At 44.4% G+C, this 18,924-nt stretch overlaps 1 protein-coding gene across 25 annotated transcripts in view; it reads left to right on the top strand.

Moving 5' to 3' along the window:
- Positions 1–18,924, top strand: part of EPB41L3 (erythrocyte membrane protein band 4.1 like 3) — a 311,036-nt gene that overhangs the window by 197,943 nt on the left and 94,169 nt on the right. For 15 of the 25 annotated variants that reach the window (XM_075314519.1, XM_075314518.1, XM_075314504.1 and 12 more), the window contains exons 12-14: positions 2,737–2,999; positions 8,698–9,261; positions 11,542–11,595. In XM_075314519.1, the coding sequence (XP_075170634.1) occupies positions 2,737–2,999; positions 8,698–9,261; positions 11,542–11,595 (881 nt within the window). The remainder of the gene's footprint in view (positions 1–2,736; positions 3,000–8,697; positions 9,262–11,541; positions 11,596–18,924) is intronic. The other 10 variants (XM_075314508.1, XM_075314511.1, XM_075314521.1 and 7 more) reach the window with 4 other exon arrangements.

Raw genomic sequence — 18,924 nt, 5'->3', positions numbered from 1 at the left:
TCTCACTGTGTATAGACTGTGTCTGTACAGAGTGATGAAGCTGATATTGCTGTCCCTGTGGATTACGTCGGACTAAGGATTTTTTATAATAAAAGTGGAGTCTTTAAATGTTTTTTTGTTTTATTTGTAATAAAAAAAAAATTTCTCTGTGTTGTGTCCTTTTTTACTGTTTCCTAGAAATTCATGGTGGCCATGTCTATTTTGACGTGACACCATGAATTTCGGGCTTAGTACCATCTGAGAATACAAAGCTGGTATTAACCCCTTTATTACCCAGCTAGCCACCGCCATCACGGCCTCTGGACGAGCCGGGTAAAGCACCTGGAAATGGCGCTAAGATACAATGCGCCATTTCCAGGGGCGGCTGCGGGCTGCCGAGAATCGCAGCCCCCAGCTGCTTGGCTTTACCTGACTGCCGATCAAAATTTTTTTTTAATTATTTTTTTAAATAAAAAAAATGTAATGGGCTTCCCTGTATTTTGATTGCCAGCCAAGGTAACGCCAGGCAGATGGGGGTGGCAGCCCCTAGCCGTCTGCTTTATCGGCTCTGAGAATCAAAAATACTGCGGAGCGCTAAGTCATTTTTTTTAATGGTTTATTTATTTTTACAGCACTGTGATGTCAGGCAATCAAAATACAGGGAAGCCCATTTTTTTTTAGTTATTTAAATAAATAATTTAAAAAAATGTGTGGGCTCCCGCTGCATTTTTTTGTATTGCGTCTTAAAATTTGATTATAGCTTTACGGGGGGGCCTGTCTGTTCGGCGACCGGGTGCGTTCGGGCGGCCGGGTGCCTGTGGCTGCGTGCAGGCGGCAGCTGGTTACCTGTGCCTGCGTGCGGGTAGCAACCGGGTGCCGGTGCCTGTGCATGCGTGCGGGGCAGCAGCCGGGTGCCTGTGCCTGCGTGCGGGCGACAGTCTGGTGCCTGTGCCTGCGTGCGGGCGACATCCGGGTGCCTGCGTGCGGGCGGCAGCCAGGTGCCTGTCTATGCCGGCTGCCTCTCTGTGCGGGTGGACGGGCAGCCTGCTGGCTGCCACTCTGTGCGTGCGAACGACTGTGCAGCAGGTTTCCCAGTGTGTCCATGGTCTCAGTTTCAAATGATGGCGCCAGGAGTCAGCGCGTGCGCAGATGGAGCTCTTGGATGAGAGCTCCATCTGCGCATGCGCCGCTCCAGGCGTCATCATTTGAACCGGGACCACGGAAAGATTGGGACACTCACCGCACCGGCCTGCTGCACCACTCACCCACCACCGCTGCTGCTGCCGCCACGGACCGCTGCTGCTGCCAGCACAACCTCTGCCTCCTGTGACCCCGCTTCACCACCACTGCTGCCCCCCTTCGGTAAGACAACACCGGAGTATAATTTTTTTATTTTTTTTTACCTTTTTTTTTTTATCTCTTAATTTGGGGGGCGTTTTATAAAGCGAAAAATACGGTATGTAGTTTTTTTTATAATAAATTGTTTTTCTGACGCCATGTTGTGAGAGCTGTAACTTTTTTATTTTTGGCAAACAGGGTTGTATGTGAGGTTTTGTGCAATGAGCTGGAGATTTTTTGGGTACCACTGTGGGACATGAATATTTTTATTTTGATCAGTGATCTCATGTGCTGCTGTATTTGTTAACAGCAGCACGAGACCTGACATTACCTGCTTATAGCTCAATCTTACAAGCCACTGTACCATGGGGTCATCAGATTATCATTGCGGGGAGCCAATCCTGCCACAGGGGGTCTTTTAACCCCAGTTTAAACTTTTAAATACCACTGTCTCAATAGATAATGGTAATTAAGGGGTTAATCGGCCCTGATGAGTTCCAAAACTGGTTGGGGCCGATGCCCGCTGTCACCAGCAGGATTTTCACTCATCATGCGTCTCTATTTACTTATTCCTCAGTGCTGTTAAAAAGTGCTGCTGAGGAATAAGGCCCCTGAATGACTGCCATTAAAAGGTGTATCGGAGGTCGTGAAGGGGCTAGCGAACAGCATGTAATTCCATTTTTGTCATAGTGTGGTGACTGCAGGGTAACTGTGTATCCTGCATAACTTTTGACCCAAGTCTGCTAAGTACTAGGTAGGATTCAGTCTGAAAGGAGGTAATTTTAATGGGCTATATGGTATGTCCAGCATTATACACATGGTATACAACTGTAAATTGGTAACTGGAAATTTAATATTTTTGAAAATACATAAATGTACTGAAATATAAATTTATGAAAACTTTCACTCCAATATTCTTGCATAAAAACCTTTGAAAAGTCACATCATTTTTGGCACAACTCGAGGCCGTGAACAATGTCGGTCTCGTTGAATTAGGCCGAAGTGTCCTTATAATCAATCATTGCATAGCATTCATTTTGTATTGTCCTCTTGTAAAATGAAAGCAGTGTTGTGATTATTTCTCTCATGCAAACAGGATGTTTTATTGCATATTTTAATTGTACAAGATAAGTTGCATTTAAGTTATTCTTGCTCACCATCTACCGTACTAACAGATCTGCAGCTTTCCTCCTAACATTAAGAATGTGTAATGATTATCAGTAGAATATTCTGATTGGATATTTACATTCATACAGTTTATATACAGGCCTCATGTAAACTAATGTTAATTATGGTGAAGGGTTTGCCATTTGTATCTCAATCTGCGCATACTCAGCTCTTTTTTTTTTGTTTGCTTGCTTTAAACAAACCATCCCATACTTAGTTATTTTTTTTCCCAAATATCACATTTGCTTTTAGCATCAGTGAATGAAAACCATGACTTGTATATGAAGGATTCTGTGTCTGCCACAGAGGTGGGCACCGGCCCATACATCACTACAAAGGGTGCATCCCAAACCAACTTGATTGCATCAGCAACCCCAGAGAAAAAGGTTGAAGAGAAAAAGGTTGAAGAGAAAAAGGTTGAAGAGAAAAAGGTTGAAGAGAAAAAGGAGGAGGATGAAAAACTAAAGAAAGTAGAAGTTATCACTACTGTTACTACAATTCGTCATGATACAAAGGTACTTATCATTACTTTTGAATTAATGCTTCGCTTTCATTTTTCTATTATTTACAATGTGGTTTGCACTATCAGGCAGTTATTAATAGAGTTTTACAGAGTTATAGAATAAATACTTTTTTTTTTTTTTTTTTTTTTTTTTTAAAAAAAGAACAAGTGCCTTATCTGTCCACAGGTTTGGTGGAATTGCAGTTGAAAAGTGTCAGATACTTTAAAAATTACACTTAATGCGAACAGGGAGGGTGTAAGAAATAATTAAAATCCCCTGTGCTCACATCCAGACTGGCACCACTCCTATGGACTTGTTACTCTGTCCTTCACTGGAATACCGGTATTCACATCCTGCGGGTGCATCGAGTGACTAACTGCGGCCTTCACATTCGTCTGAATTAGATGAAACATCTCTTTCTATTAAAACATAATGTGAAGGTCGCAGTCAATCAGCCGCTGATCAGACAGTCTGAACATGCACCGAATTTATCACGATGGCTCATACTGGATAATGTACAGTTGAGCTGCAATACCAAACACAACCAATCATCTTATGGACTGGTATGGTGCTATTTATAGAAGAGTAGCTATGTTCAATCCTGTATAACCAGGTAAATATTTGGTTATCCTTTTAAACAGGTCTTTTTCCCAATTTTTTTCATTTTAAATGGGACACACCATGTCAGAGACTGCAGAGATTATAATCTTGTGATACCTTTTAATGGCTAACTAAAATAAAATAAAGTGATGTTACAAAGCAAGCTTTCAAGACATCTCGGGTCCCTTCATCAGGCATGGTATGACACAGTACTCAACCTGTCAGGAGGATTTATGGCCCATTATAAAATCTGAGGAGTCTATTCTAGAGACTGACCAGACCCGCTTAATGAAAAAATTCACAACAGGTGTTTGATCCATGAACCTCCCCAAATTTCGGGGTTCAATTAGAGTTGGTATGTAAACAGTACTCCTCAACATGCTGTTCACATTTTGACATCATGAGACCAAAGCGACACCTAACATGAGATCAACAGTACGTCATCATTGCAAGGCTTCAAGCAAGATGTTCTCAGATGAAAGTGGCTGCTGAGCTTAGTTTAATAGTGCCATCAGCACGTTGCAACAAAGATAGAGACTGGAAGAGTAACAGAAAGGGACATAGAAGTAGAGGTCCTTTGGCCACATACCACACTGATGACTGCGTCATTATGAACCATGTCCTTCGGAACCAGATAATGAATGTCATACAACTCCAGGCACATTTAATGGAGGTGAAAGATACCCAAGTGTCACTTCAGACCATTCACAGCTATCAGTGTAGTCTACGTGCTAGACGACGTGCAAAGGTACTTGATCACACCACAAGGCGCAGGTGTAATCGCCTTGCTGGATGAGGGACTAGTGGACCTCAGTGCTGTTCACTGATGAAAGTCGATTCATGCTGCACAGAAACAATGACCACCAATGATGTTGGAGATCTCAAGGAGAGCATTATGCATCAGCCACTGTTGCCACCAGATGAGCCTTTGGTGGTGTTAGTGTGGGCAGGTCTGTATTTTCAATACAGAACTGCCCTACACTTTGTGAATGGTACAGTGACAAGCCATTACTAGAATAACATCATTAATCCAGTCATTGTGCCCCTGCATGAACAGCACAGGCCTAATTTCATCTTCATGGACGTCAATGCTCCAGCCCATCGAGGTTGCGTCATTTAGTGAACAGCTGCTGGGGTACCTCAAATGGAGTGACCTGCACTTTCTGCATACCTGAATCCCATAGAAAACCTATTCAGCTTAGTCACCGGGTAGAGGCTCGTAACACTGTACCCCGAAACCTGAATGACCTGAGGGCCACCCTTCAAGAAGAGTGGGATGCCATGTCTCAGCAGACGATAACTCAACTTATGAACAGCATGAGATGACCTTGTCAAGATGTAATTGATGCTGAAGGCCACATGACAAGTTATCGAGAAATTGACATTTTTGGGGGGGTATACCCACCACTGTTGTTTGGCTTTTGTTTCAATAAATTGTTTGAGATGAGGAAATCACCATTGCATGCTTACTTAAATACCCTTCTTTCATGTCAAAATATCACTGTAGGTGAACTTTATGTTTTACATAGGTTCACCTTAAAGCCAAGTATCCCTAACTTTTATGAGTAGTTTAAGTGCAGTTTAAAGTTCCCATTTTCCCACCATCGCTAAACTTTACATCGCCATGCAGCTGATACAAATTTGATACTTTGGGACGGATTTAGTTTTCAGTTTGCAATCATTTTGGACCAATTTGGCACATCTACATTTTTATTATAACTCTAAAATGTGGCAAGGTATGCCAAATAGTACCCATATAATGGCAGTATAAGTTTAAACAAGAGTTTTTAAAAATGCACCAGATTTATCTTTCAGTATGAGCAACTATGATAAATTTGGTGTATATTCAGACTTTGGAACTATTCCACAGGATTGGTAAATCTGCCTCTTTTGTTGCCTTTGCTTGCTTGCAGGGAATGCGCATATTAGTTCACTATACCCTAGCACTCAATGATTCAGCAACCTAGTGTATTTTTACAGATTTTCTTTTTACTATATGAAAAGACTGATAAACTTGTGATAAAATAAAAATGGACCTATAAAGAAACAGGATGCCTTTTGCTTATTTATTTAAAGGCAACCTGTCAGGTCCAATATGCACCCATAACCACGAGCAGTTCTGGGTGCATATTTCTAATCCCTGCCTAACTGTTCCTGTATCTAGTAGCATATATAAAGAGATCTTAAAAAAAGCATTTCTAAAGATCCTTTATGACATGCTAATGAGTGCAGGGACTAGTCGCAAGGGCGTTAGTTTCTTCGCTCATTCCACCCTCTTAGCACGCTCACCGTGGTGTACTAACATGCTATTCAATGCCCTTTGCCCTACGTCCTCATCGGCAGTGACGCATGTACCTGTATCAATTGCACCACCTCAGAACACCGGGCTTAGAGTCAGTGCACATGATCAGAAGTCACTGTACTTCTGGTCATGCTCACTATGAAGCCGGGTGTACACGTCCCAACTTCAGAGGTCTAGTGCACCTGACTGAAAGTGCCAGGGACTTCTGATCATGCACACTGTCCCTAAGCACGGCATTCTGATGCGGTGCAACGGACACAAGTACGTGCGTCACTGCCGATGATGACGCAGGGCAATGGGCATTGAATAGCATGTTAGCACAGCCCTGTGGGGGTGCTAACATGCTAAGAGGGCGGAATGAGCACAGGAACTAATGCCCTTGTGACTAGTCCCTGCGCTCATTAGCATGTCATAGAGGATGTTTAGAAATACGTTTTCTAAAGATCTCTTTATCTATGCTACTGGATACAGGGACTGTTAAGCAGGGATTAGAAATACGCATCCAAAACTGCTCTTGGTTCTGGGTACATATTGGACCTGACAGGTTTCCTTTTAAGAAGTTTGTTATAATTATAAATAAATGTTATGGCTTTAAACCAACATAGCCCATTGTGTTAAAAGTATTATATTTTTCAGTATCTGCTTTTACTGTATATCATTGTGAGGTTATTAATCTGCACCTATGATACTTGACCCTGAGCTGTCTTATATGCAGCTAAGTTAACACATTAGTAGTCATTGCATTTTGCTGAACACTGGCTTGGAGAATGAACTTTTGACACATCGCAGAACATTCTTGATCTAACCTAGATGTATTTGTCTAATGAAAAATGAATCAGTTACATGGTACCAGTTTGGACCTAGGTGCATAGATCATATCAAACTTAAATATAGTGGAAAACATCATATACAGAGTTTAAAACTGTGAACACTTATGTCACTTGTCACTTTTTCTGCCACAATAAACTGTATTAATAAAATATCAGCATAATATTTAGTATATTGAAAACATTTTTGCATGTTGTTTTTGGGTGAGAGGTGAATTTTGAACTTTTCAATTCATACTGCGTTACTTGTTGGCATTTAAATCCATAATCTAGTTCCTGGCACCGGACTAAATGTTAAACATTTTTCTTTTATAGATAATGTCTTGTATTTCGATAAGTAATCATAAGCCAGACGAGTATAAAATGAGGCTGTATTCAAACATTTGTCCACTTTGACAGTGACGTTACAAAATCCTGGCAAAGCTGTAGAGTTTTCCTCCAAATTTGGGTACTAGCAGCAAATAACGCAGTATAGTCACAATGTGTGAACACAGCTTAACTACATATTCTTTTTCTTTACTGTCTGTAATTAGTTCTTGGTTAGCTAAACTTTGTGTTGGGTTATGCGCTACAGATGATCTAACACCAAAAACTGGAGAGACACATCAGAAAACAGGTATTCTCATACCCAGGTACATAAATAAGAAATCATCTTTATCTACAAAATTAAAGAAAATCTACACTTTCACTCTGAATTATGTATATTTGTGGTGATTATCTCTTCACTAGCACTTAGTGTGTAATCACTATTTTTGTTTATGACAGTATTACTGTTTCATCTCGCAGTTTTCAGCGCCCTGCATAATGGAGGACCCATATCTTTGACCCTCACCCCTTATCTTTGAGCAGTGTGCATACAGTACACCATTAATTACTTGCACAAATGGTGTATTGTTTACTTTTGTTATGTCTAGAGATGAGTGAGCTTGAAAAGAAAAGTTCGATGTTCGTTCCGAAAACAAACTTTACAAAAAATTAGTTTTGGAGTACGGGTGCTTTACATATGTTAACCACTTGCTTGAGCATTGCTACACTACACTCAGTGCTCAGCCCAGTGCGAACCGCTTGCAGCGTGTGAATGGCTCTCACTGGGGTTAACAGCGTTATCAGATGTAGTTTGCACCTTCCCAAAAAGTATGTTCTGTTTGTGGCTGGTTGTATGTGGGCGGAGACCTCAACTGCCTAATTAGTGATTTCCAATAGGGTTCAGGTCACGTCTGGGTCCCAAACCGAACTTTATCTAAGTCTGGCTGAACCTGAGTTATTTGACATGTTAAATAAAGATGATATCTTATTTTATGTACATGGTTGTGCTCAGAGCTATTTTTCTATGTATCTCTTCAGTTTTTGGTGTCTATGAGCTTTGCTGCAAATTTACTACAGCCTTATTCGATATTGGTGGGTGGTCTCTCATCATATAACAGGTTGATCTAACCCCAAAATATAAATACTGGTTAGATCTAAACATTTAGTTTATGCCCAGTTTAGGGTTATCATATTCCTCCAAAACCTTACTTCATTGATTGACCCAATATAGCATGAGTAGTATCATGATATGCCCAATCACCAGTTTAGAAAGGTGACCATAGACACCATGATACCACTCCATGTAGATGCTGAAGCTGTCATTTTATGAACGAAGCAGATAGCAGAAATCCTTGAGCATCTATGTGTCATGAGATTGCAGTTAAGTAAGGTATTTGTAGGGATCAACTCATCTTGGGAAAAATGTCCCCTTCCCCCCCCCCCAGTTTTTGTGCATTGTATGGCTATTCTTAATGTTTTAACCATACTAAATAATACCATTCTGGATATAAAAAATGTGAATTGATGAACTAAAGATGACCGTATATCCACCATTAGAAGATTAATGGAATTGTTATGCTTTTTATAAAATTTTATGCGGAATTTCATTTAACTAATCGCAGTTTTCTTTTTGTCCTTTTGATCTTGCACCTTGTTTGCTGCTCTCTGCTTTCAGCCATCTTGTTTTGCAACTGACTCATTTCACTCCCCTCCGCACCCACCTTCTAGCCCCTCCACATCTTCCACCAATTTGCGTAGGAGATGTAAGGAGAATGCTCATAAATCAGTGGCATCTAAGCCGAGCACAGACACAGTTCAGATGTCTAGTGAGTCTGAGTGGGACTCGGAGCAAAAAGCATTGCTGTACCCCAATGAGGATGAGTTGGCCATGAGCTATAAGCAGCAAGCTGGCAAAGGCGGGACACTGTTTTCCTTCTCCTTGCATCTTCCGGAATCATTCCCTTCTCTTTTGGATGACGATGGCTACCTCTCCTTCCCTAACATTTCTGAAGCCAGTTTCCTGCCTGAAAGTTTACAGCATTATCTTCCAATACAATCTCCTTCTCTCGTCCCATGCTTCCTCTTCATCTTTTTCTTTCTGCTCTCTGCCTCTTTCTCTGTGCCATATGCCCTCACGCTCTCTTTTCCTTTGGCTATGTGCCTCTGCTACCTGGAGCCCAAGGCGGTCTCCTTGAGTGCCTCTCTTGACAATGACCTGAGTGACAGTTCAGATGATGAGGTGTGTACCTCGGCATAGAACACACCTTACTTTGTGTTCAGTGTTAGTCCTAAACAATGCTAGAATGCTACCATACTGGTCCAACTTTCAGAGCCTCATTTATGTCTGCTTGCTACTATTTGGAAGTTTTGTCCATAGGCTGCAAGGGTTAGGCACAACATTTTAATGCAATGCTAGTATTAATAATTATAATAATTGCTGCAAATGGCACTTTAAAAGCTTAAAAAATAATTTTATTAAACTGTTAATAGAGACATTTTCAAGAGCAGAATAAAGTCATTGAAGGAACAAACTAAAAAGCAAAAATAAAAATTCATCTTATAATGTACCTAGTCTTGAGTGGGGCGCACAAGTTGAGAAAACTCTAGGCAACTGGGCTCCAGGCAAAGCCTTTTTAGAATTTGAGAAGTGGTCCACTACTCAGCATTAATGGCCACATCGATGTGAAGTTCATAGAGAAGTCTTTTCTCAAATACCTTGTGTAGTAAATTCTGACCGATCGGCACTATTGCGGTCTGCTTATCCCCACCACTTGACCACTGGTATTCGTGACCTCGGAGATCCGCTGATGTCATGTCAACTTCCAGTTGACCCGACATCATCAAGGCGGGCTACATTCTCCATGAGTGACTGGGCTGTAAGATGAGTTTCACCATTCGTCAGCCCAGCATCGCTCTTACTTGTGGCTCTCTACAGCAAAATGAGAGTGCACGCGGGATCCTGGGTTGTGACGAACGGTGAAAATCCACCCACAGCCCACCCACAGCCCAATCACACACGGAGACTGGGGTCCGCCTCGGTGATGTTGGCTGAATTGGAAGTTCATATGACATCAACGGAGATCAGAAGTCACAGAGCCCGGGGGTCACATGATGGGGATGAGCGGACCGCAATAGCACCGCTCAGATGCAGAATTTACTACACAAGCTATTTGAGGAAAAGCTTTCTTTATGAGCTTTACATTAATGTGGCCACTAATGCTGGATAGTGGACCAACACTTTAAGCATTTATTATAGTAGTTTACCATATTTTTTTACAAGCTTAAAATGGTAACCTGAACAATTCAATATACTTAAAGGATTTTTGCACTTTCACACCTTACTGGCTTGTTCAATCTGCCAATGTATATAGTCAAACTGAATACTGTATGTGATGGCAGATTGAACATGACTGGTTTGGTATCTCCAGATTGAGATTTTCATTTTGATAGAAAGGTTATTGAAATTCCCAGAAAATCCCTTTAAACAAGCCAGATTTAGTAATGAATGTCTGAGACAGTAAGTCCAGTCCAATATTATTAAGCTCTCTGGTCAGTAATCTGTACAGTATATTAAATTTATTGCACACAACAAAATAGACCTGTGAGACAGGTGAATTATCATATGGAAATAATAGAAAATATAGTAGTAAATCCTTATTTTCTAAGTATCAGTTTTTCTAACTAAAGCCAGCAGTTTACTTTTTCCATAAAATCGCTTGTGCCTGATCCTTTCTATCCATTGTGTATTACATACTGCATGTTCTGTGTCTGACATGTCTGCATTACATTTGGCTATATACATTGTCAAAGCCAAAGTGTTGTGTAAATCATTTTGTAATCCCAGAGCAGTTTCTGCATGACGAGCGCTGCCTAGCTTGTTATTAGATAGATAATAGAAAAGAATGGAAGAGAGGTGATTGAAATACACAACTGTTTAAATCATGCGCACATTATTGTGACCAATCACTGGTAATGGTGCAATTTATTAAGTTTTCCAGTGTTGATTTCGGGACTCGCTCAGTCATTTGGCGTGTTCCCATTCTTCTTTAATAGATTTATTTCTGTTTTGCCTTTTTCGTAATGCAGACAGATCAGGCAGCTAGACACAAATCTGCAATTACAAATGAGGAGCTGAAAGTCAGGCGGCTGTTATAGTAGTCTCATCCGAGTATTTTACACCAAAAAAATAAAGATGTATCTGAGAACAGATTAATATTACATGAGGAATATATAATATTTCTAGCTAAGCTGATACAGATTATAATATATATACCTAATTTAATGTACACAACTGTGAATGATCTCACAAAATGTATATGCCTTGCGTATTCCTCAGAATCTGTTCTGTTTGTGTTGTTATGCTTTTCTCTTTTGTTTCCTTTTTTTTTTTGGCTACCATTATTTTCTTATCAAATGGCAAAATGGTTTTGAGGTGAACAACATTACACAGTTTCACAACATGGATTTATTCTTTGTTTCCGCTTCCATTTTGGAATCCATATCTTGTAAAAATTAATAGACTGACAGTGAACAGACGGATACAGCAGCTGATGGTGAAACCACTGCCACAGAGGTGTGTAAACTGCAGAGTGTATTCCCTAATGTAGTGTTTAGCGCCGTGTTCGTGAAGTCTACCCAGATGCTTTATTCTATCAGTACATAGATGTTCTGCTCAGTACATTACTAATATGATTGTTACATATATATATATATACAGTTAGGTCCAGAAATATTTGGACAGTGACACAATTTTCGCGAGTTGGGCTCTGCATGCCACCACATTGGATTTGAAATGAAACCTCTACAACAGAATTCAAGTGCAGATTGTAACGTTTAATTTGAAGGTTTGAACAAAAATATCTGATAGAAATTGTAGGAATTGTACACATTTCTTTACAAACACTCCACATTTTAGGAGGTCAAAAGTAATTGGACAAATAAACCAAACCCAAAAAAATTTTTTATTTTCAATATTTTGTTGCGAATCCTTTGGAGGCAATCACTGCCTTAAGTCTGGAACCCATGGACATCACCAAACGCTGGGTTTCCTCCTTCTTAATGCTTTCCCAGGCCTTTACAGCCGCAGCCTTCAGGTCTTGCTTGTTTGTGGGTCTTTCCGTCTTAAGTCTGGATTTGAGCAAGTGAAATGCATGCTCAATTGGGTTAAGATCTGGTGATTGACTTGGCCATTGCAGAATGTTCCACTTTTTTGCACTCATGAACTCCTGGGTAGCTTTGGCTGTATGCTTGGGGTCATTGTCCATCTGTACTATGAAGCGCCGTCCGATCAACTTTGCGGCATTTGGCTGAATCTGGGCTGAAAGTATATCCCGGTACACTTCAGAATTCATCTGGCTACTCTTGTCTGCTGTTATGTCATCAATAAACACAAGTGACCCAGTGCCATTGAAAGCCATGCATGCCCATGCCATCACGTTGCCTCCACCATGTTTTACAGAGGATGTGGTGTGCCTTGGATCATGTGCCGTTCCCTTTCTTCTCCAAACTTTTTTCTTCCCATCATTCTGGTACAGGTTGATCTTTGTCTCATCTGTCCATAGAATACTTTTCCAGAACTGAGCTGGCTTCATGAGGTGTTTTTCAGCAAATTTAACTCTGGCCTGTCTATTTTTGGAATTGATGAATGGTTTGCATCTAGATGTGAACCCTTTGTATTTACTTTCATGGAGTCTTCTCTTTACTGTTGACTTAGAGACAGATACACCTACTTCACTGAGAGTGTTCTGGACTTCAGTTGATGTTGTGAACGGGTTCTTCTTCACCAAAGAAAGTATGCGGCGATCATCCACCACTGTTGTCATCCGTGGACGCCCAGGCCTTTTTGAGTTCCCAAGCTCACCAGTCAATTCCTTTTTTCTCAGAATGTACCCGACTGTTGATTTTGCTACTCCAAGCATGTCTGCTATCTCTCTGATGGATTTTTTTCTTTTTTTTCAGCCTCAGGATGTTCTGCTTCACCTCAATTGAGAGTTCCTTAGACCGCATGTTGTCTGGTCACAGCAACAGCTTCCAAATGCAAAACCACACACCTGTAATCAACCCCAGACCTTTTAACTACTTCATTGATTACAGGTTAACGAGGGAGACGCCTTCAGAGTTAATTGCAGCCCTTAGAGTCCCTTGTCCAATTACTTTTGGTCCCTTGAAAAAGAGGAGGCTATGTATTACAGAGCTATGATTCCTAAACCCTTTCTCCGATTTGGATGTGAAAACTCTCATATTGCAGCTGGGAGTGTGCACTTTCAGCCCATATTATATATTTAATTGTATTTCTGAACATGTTTTTGTAAACAGCTAAAACAACAAAACTTGTGTCACTGTCCAAATATTTCTGGACCTAACTGTGTATGTATGTATATATATATATATATATATATATATATATATATATATCTCTATATATAGAATTGCCTTATTCTGTCAGTCTGTCTGTCTGTCTTGCTCCAAAATTGTGTCCTTACGGTGACACAAAGCGGATTGGCCGCTGGCCTCAGATCACACTCACACACACCTCACACACACTCACAGCATCCGGAGATATCGCTTGCTTCTCGGCCGCAATACTGTGCTGTGAGCTTCCAGGACCTGCCGGAGGATCACATGGCCGGAAGCATGTGGTATCTCCGGATGTTGAGTGAGCGCGTATGTGCAATATCGTCAATGTGTGTGTGTGTGTGAGTGTATGCGATCGGGTGTGTGTGAGTGTATGCGATCGGGTGTGTGTGAGTGTATGCGATCGGGTGGGTGTGAGTGTATGCGATCGGGTGGGTGTGAGTGTATGCGATCGGGTGTGTGTGAGTGTATGCGATCGGGTGGGTGTGAGTGTATGCGATCGGGTGGGTGTGAGTGTATGCGATCGGGTGGGTGGGTGTGTGTGTGAGTGTATGCGATCGGATCTGTGAGTGTCGGCAGAGGAGCACGGCGTGCTGGAGGAGGCTGGGAGGAGAGAGCCTGATCCTGGGGAAGGCTGGGAGGGGGAGCCTGATGTTGGGGGAGGCTGGGAGGGTGTAGGCTGATGCTGGGGGAGGCTGATGCTGGGGGAGGCTGATGCTGGGGGAGGCTGGGAGGAGAGAGGCTGATGCTGGGGGAGGCTGATGCTGGGGGTGGCTGGGATGAGAGAGGCTGATGCTGGGGAAGGCTGGAAGGAGAGAGGCTGATGCTGGGGGAGGCTGATGTTGGGGGAGGCTGGGAGGGTGTAGGCTGATGCTGGGGGAGGCTGGGAGGAAAGAGGCTGATGCTGGGGGAGGCTGGGAGGAGAGAGGCTGATGCTGGGGGAGGCTGGGAGGAGAGAGGCTGATGCTGGAGGAGGCTCGGAGGAGAGAGGCTGATGCTGGAGGAGGCTGGGAGGAGAGAGGCTGATGCTGGGGGAGGCTGGGAGGCGGAGGCTGATGCTGGGGGAGGCTGGGAGGCGGAGGCTGATGCTGGGGGAGGCTGATGCTGGGGGAGGCTGGAAGGAAAGAGGCTGATGCTGGGGGGTGCTGATGCTGGGGGAGGCTGGGAGGGGGAGGCTGATGCTGGGGGAGGCTGGGAGGAGAGAGGCTGATGCTGGGGGAGGCTGATGCTGGGGGAAGCTGGAAGGAGAGAGGCTGATGCTGGGGGAGGCTGTGAGGGGGAGTCTGATGCTAGGGGAGGCTGGGAGGAGAGAGGCTGATGCTGGAGGAGGCTGGGAGGAGAGAGCCTGATGCTGGGGGAGGCTGGGAGGCGGAGGCTGATGCTGGGGGTGGCTGGAAGGAGAGAGGCTGATGCTGGGGGAGGCTGGGAGGGGGAGGCTGATGCTGGGGGAGGCTGGGAGGAGAGAGGCTGATGCTGGGGGAGGCTGATGCTGGGGGAGGCTGGAAGGAGAGAGGCTGATGCTGGGGGAGGCTGATGCTGGGGGAGGCTGGGAGGGGGAGTCTGATGATAGGGGAGGCTGGGAGGAGAGAGGCTGATGCTGGAGGAGGCTGGGAGGAGAGAGGCTGATGCTGGGGGAGGCTGGGAGGCGGAGGCTGATGCTGGGGGAGGCTGGGAGGCGGAGGCTGATGCTGGGGGAGGCTGATGCTGGGGGAGGCTGGGAGGCGGAGGCTGATGCTGGGGGAGGCTGATGCTGGGGGAGGCTGGAAGGAGAGATGCTGATGCTGGGGGAGGCTGATGCTGGGGGAGGCTGGGAGGGGGAGGCTGATGCTGGGGGAGGCTGGGAGGAGAGAGGCTGATGCTGGGGGAGGCTGGAAGGAGAGAGGCTGATGCTGGGGGAGGCTGATGCTGGGGGAGGCTGGAAGGAGAGAGGCTGATGCTGGGGGAGGCTGATGCTGAGGGAGGCTGGGAGGTGGAGGCTGATGCTGGGGAAGGCTGGGAAGAGGGAGGCTGAGAGGAGAGAGGCTGATCCTGGGGAAGGCTGGGAGGAGGGAGGCTGGGAGGAGAGAGGCTGATGCTGGGGGAGGCTGATGCTGGGGGAAGCTGGGAGGGGGAGGCTGGGAGGAGAGAGGCTGATGCTGGGGGAGGCTGGGAGGGGGGAGGCTGAGAGAAGAGAGGCTGATGCTGGGGGAGGCTGAGGCTGGGAGGAGAGAGGCTGATGCTGGGGACAGAGAGTCTGATGCTGGGAGGAGAGAGGCTGATGCTGGGAGGAGAGAGGCTGATGCTGGGGGCAGAGAGGCTGATGCTGGTGCAGCATGGGGGATGGAGCACGATGGGGAGTGCGCAGCATGGGGGGATAGAGCACGTTTGGGAGTGCGCAGCATGGCGGATGGAGCATGTCTGGGACTGCGCAGCATGGCGGATGGACCACGTTTGGGAGTGCGCAGCATGGCGGATGGAGCATGTTTGGGAGTGCGCAGCATGGCGGATGCAGCACGTTTGGGAGTGCGCAGCATGGCGGATGGAGCACGTTTGGGAGTGCGCAGCATGGCGGATGGAGTACGTTTGGGAGTGCGCAGCATGGCGGATGGAGCACGATGGGGGGTGCGCAGGATGGGGGATGGAGCACGATGGGAGGTGCACACCTCCCCCCAACACACACACAACACACCACACACACACTGGGAACAACACACACCGCCCTACACAGACACCCACACACACAGACAACGCTGCACACACACAACACCCAACACACAAACACCGCGGCATACATAAATATACGCACATACCGCGCAACACACACACATTGCACAAAACATACCTCCCCCCAAAACACACCACACCCACACAAACCGCGCAACACACACAACGCTACAGACACACAGCGCTCCACAAACAACGCAACACACATACAACACCGCTCTCACCCCCCGCCACACCCAGACAACACCCAGAACATGTACAGCCCCTACACAAACACTTGGTAACCACACACACACACACACACACACACACACACACACACACACTGGGGGGAGAAAGTAGTTAGTCAGTCACCAATTGTGCAAGTTCTCCCACTTAAGAAGATGAGTGAGGCCTGTAATTGACATAATGGGTAGACCACAACTATGAGAGACAAAATGAGGAAACCAATCCAGAAAATCACCTTATCTCATTTGGTAAGATTTTTGTTTGCAAATTATGGTGGAAAATAAGTATTTGGTCAATAACAAAAGTTCATCTCAATATTTTCTTATATATCCTTTGTTGGCAATGACAGAGGTCAAATGTTTTGTGTAAGTCTTCATAAGGTTGACACACACTGTTGGTGGTATGTTGGCCCATTCCTCCATGCAGATCTCCTCTAGACCAGTGATTTTTTTTTTTTGGGCCTGTCGCTGGGCAACACGGACTTTCGACTTCCAACAAAGGTTTTCAATGGGGTTTAGATCCAGGACCTTCATATGCTTCTTACAAAGCCACTCCATCATTGCCCTGGCAGTGTGCTTGGGATCGTTATCATGCTGAAAGACCCAGCCATGTTTCATCTTCATTGCCCTTGCTGATCGAAGGAGGTTTGCACTCAAAATCTCACGATACATAGCTCCATACATTTTTTCATGTACACAGATCAGTCTTCCTGGTACCTTTGCAGAGAAACAGCCCCAAAACATGGTGTTGCCACCCCCATGCTTCATAGTAGGTATGGTGTTCTTGGATGCAACTCAGCATTCTGTCTCCTCCAAACACGGCGAGTTGTGTTTCTACCAAACAGTTCTACTTTGGTTTCATCAGACCATATGACATTCTCCCAATACTTTTCTGGATAATCCAAATGCTCTGTAGCAAACGTCAGACAGGCCCGGACATGTACTGGATTAAGCAGGGGAACATGTCTGGCTCTGCAGGATCTGAGTGCCTGGCGGCGTATTGTGTTACTGATGGATGCAGGTCATTCAGTAGCTCCCCCCGTGTGATTCTGACATTTTTGCTCACCATTTTTGTGATCATTTTGACCCGACAGAGTGAGATCTTGTGTGGTACCCCAGATCAAGGGAGATTATCAGTGGTCTTGTATGTCTTCCATTATTTTTTATTATTGCTTCCAAATCACACCAAGCTGCTTATCTATTGCAGATTCAGTCTTTCCAGCCTGATGAAGGGCTGCAATTTTTATTTCTGGTGTCCTTCTACAGCTCTTTAGTTTTCACCATAGTAGAGTTTATAGTGTGACTGTTTGAGGTTGTGGACAGGTGTCTTATATACTGATAAGTTCAAACAGGTGCCATTACTACAGGTAAATAGTGGAGGACAGATGAGCCTCTTAAAGAAGAAGTTACAGGTCTGTGAGAGCCAGAAATCTTGCATATTTTTAGATGACTAAATACTTAGTTTCCACCATAATTTGCAAAAAAAATCTTGCCAAATCAGACAAGGTGATTTTCTGGATTTGTGTTCTCATGTTCTCTCTCATAGTAGTGGTCTACCTATGATGTCAATTACAGGCCTCTCTCATCTTTTTAAGTGGGATAACTTGCACAATTTGTATCTGACTAAATACCTTTTTTTCCCCACTGTATATCTGTGTGTGTGTATACAGTGTGTCCACCCATATCCTGTCCACCGCCATTAACTTGAGAACGGCAGCAGCTATAGGCATAGAAGTGGTGTCTAGGTATAGTAAAGTATCCATGAGCTACGCAATGAAACCACCTATAGCGCCACCTGGTGGAAAACAACGGAGTTAGCATTTTTATCTCGAAAACGGATCGAGATAGAGAAAAAAAGTGAATTACAAAGTTGTAGGGCATCATCAATTCAATACGAATCGTCACCTTGCATACAGAAATGCTATGATTAGAACGTGTAAAACTCACAAGGCTGCGGACGTGAAGCGATACCTCGTGGAGACCGTCCTACAAGTCATTGGGTATGGTGGCTGCGTGGAGTGGCCTCCATGCTCACCTGACCTGACCCCATTGGACTTCTTTTTGTGAGGTCACATCAAACAGCAGGTGCATGCGACCCCTCCACCAACAATGCAGGACCTACGATGACGTATCACAGATGCTTGTGCAAACTTGTCAGCTATCATATTGCACAACGTGCAGCAAGATACAGTATGCTGTCCAGAGTCCAGATGTGCATTGCCACTGACGATGGCCACTTTGGGCATCAAAGTGAAATGAGCGCCATATGCGTGACCAGCATTCAATGTTTTGGGGGGGGGGGGGGTCATGGGTTTCATATCATAACATTTCTGTATGCAAGGTGTCGATTCGTATTGAATTGATGATGCCCTACAATGTTTTAACTCCCTTTTTTTCTCTGTCGTTCCGTCTTCGAGATAAAAATGCTAACCCCGTTGTTTTCCACCAGGTGGCGCTATAGGTGGTTTCATTGCGTAACGCATGTATACTTTGCCATATCTAGACACCACTTCAATGCCTACAGCTGCTGTCGTTCTCAAGTCAATGGTGGTGGAAAGGATATGGGTGGACACAATCTGTGTGTGTGTGTGTGTGTTTATATGTATATGTGTGTGTGT

Source organism: Anomaloglossus baeobatrachus, chromosome 6 (assembly GCF_048569485.1).
Source record: "Anomaloglossus baeobatrachus isolate aAnoBae1 chromosome 6, aAnoBae1.hap1, whole genome shotgun sequence".
NCBI classification, from domain to species: Eukaryota; Metazoa; Chordata; class Amphibia; order Anura; family Aromobatidae; genus Anomaloglossus; species Anomaloglossus baeobatrachus.
Note: the sequence above shows the minus strand (reverse complement) of the source record. Positions and strands in the feature narration are given on the sequence as shown.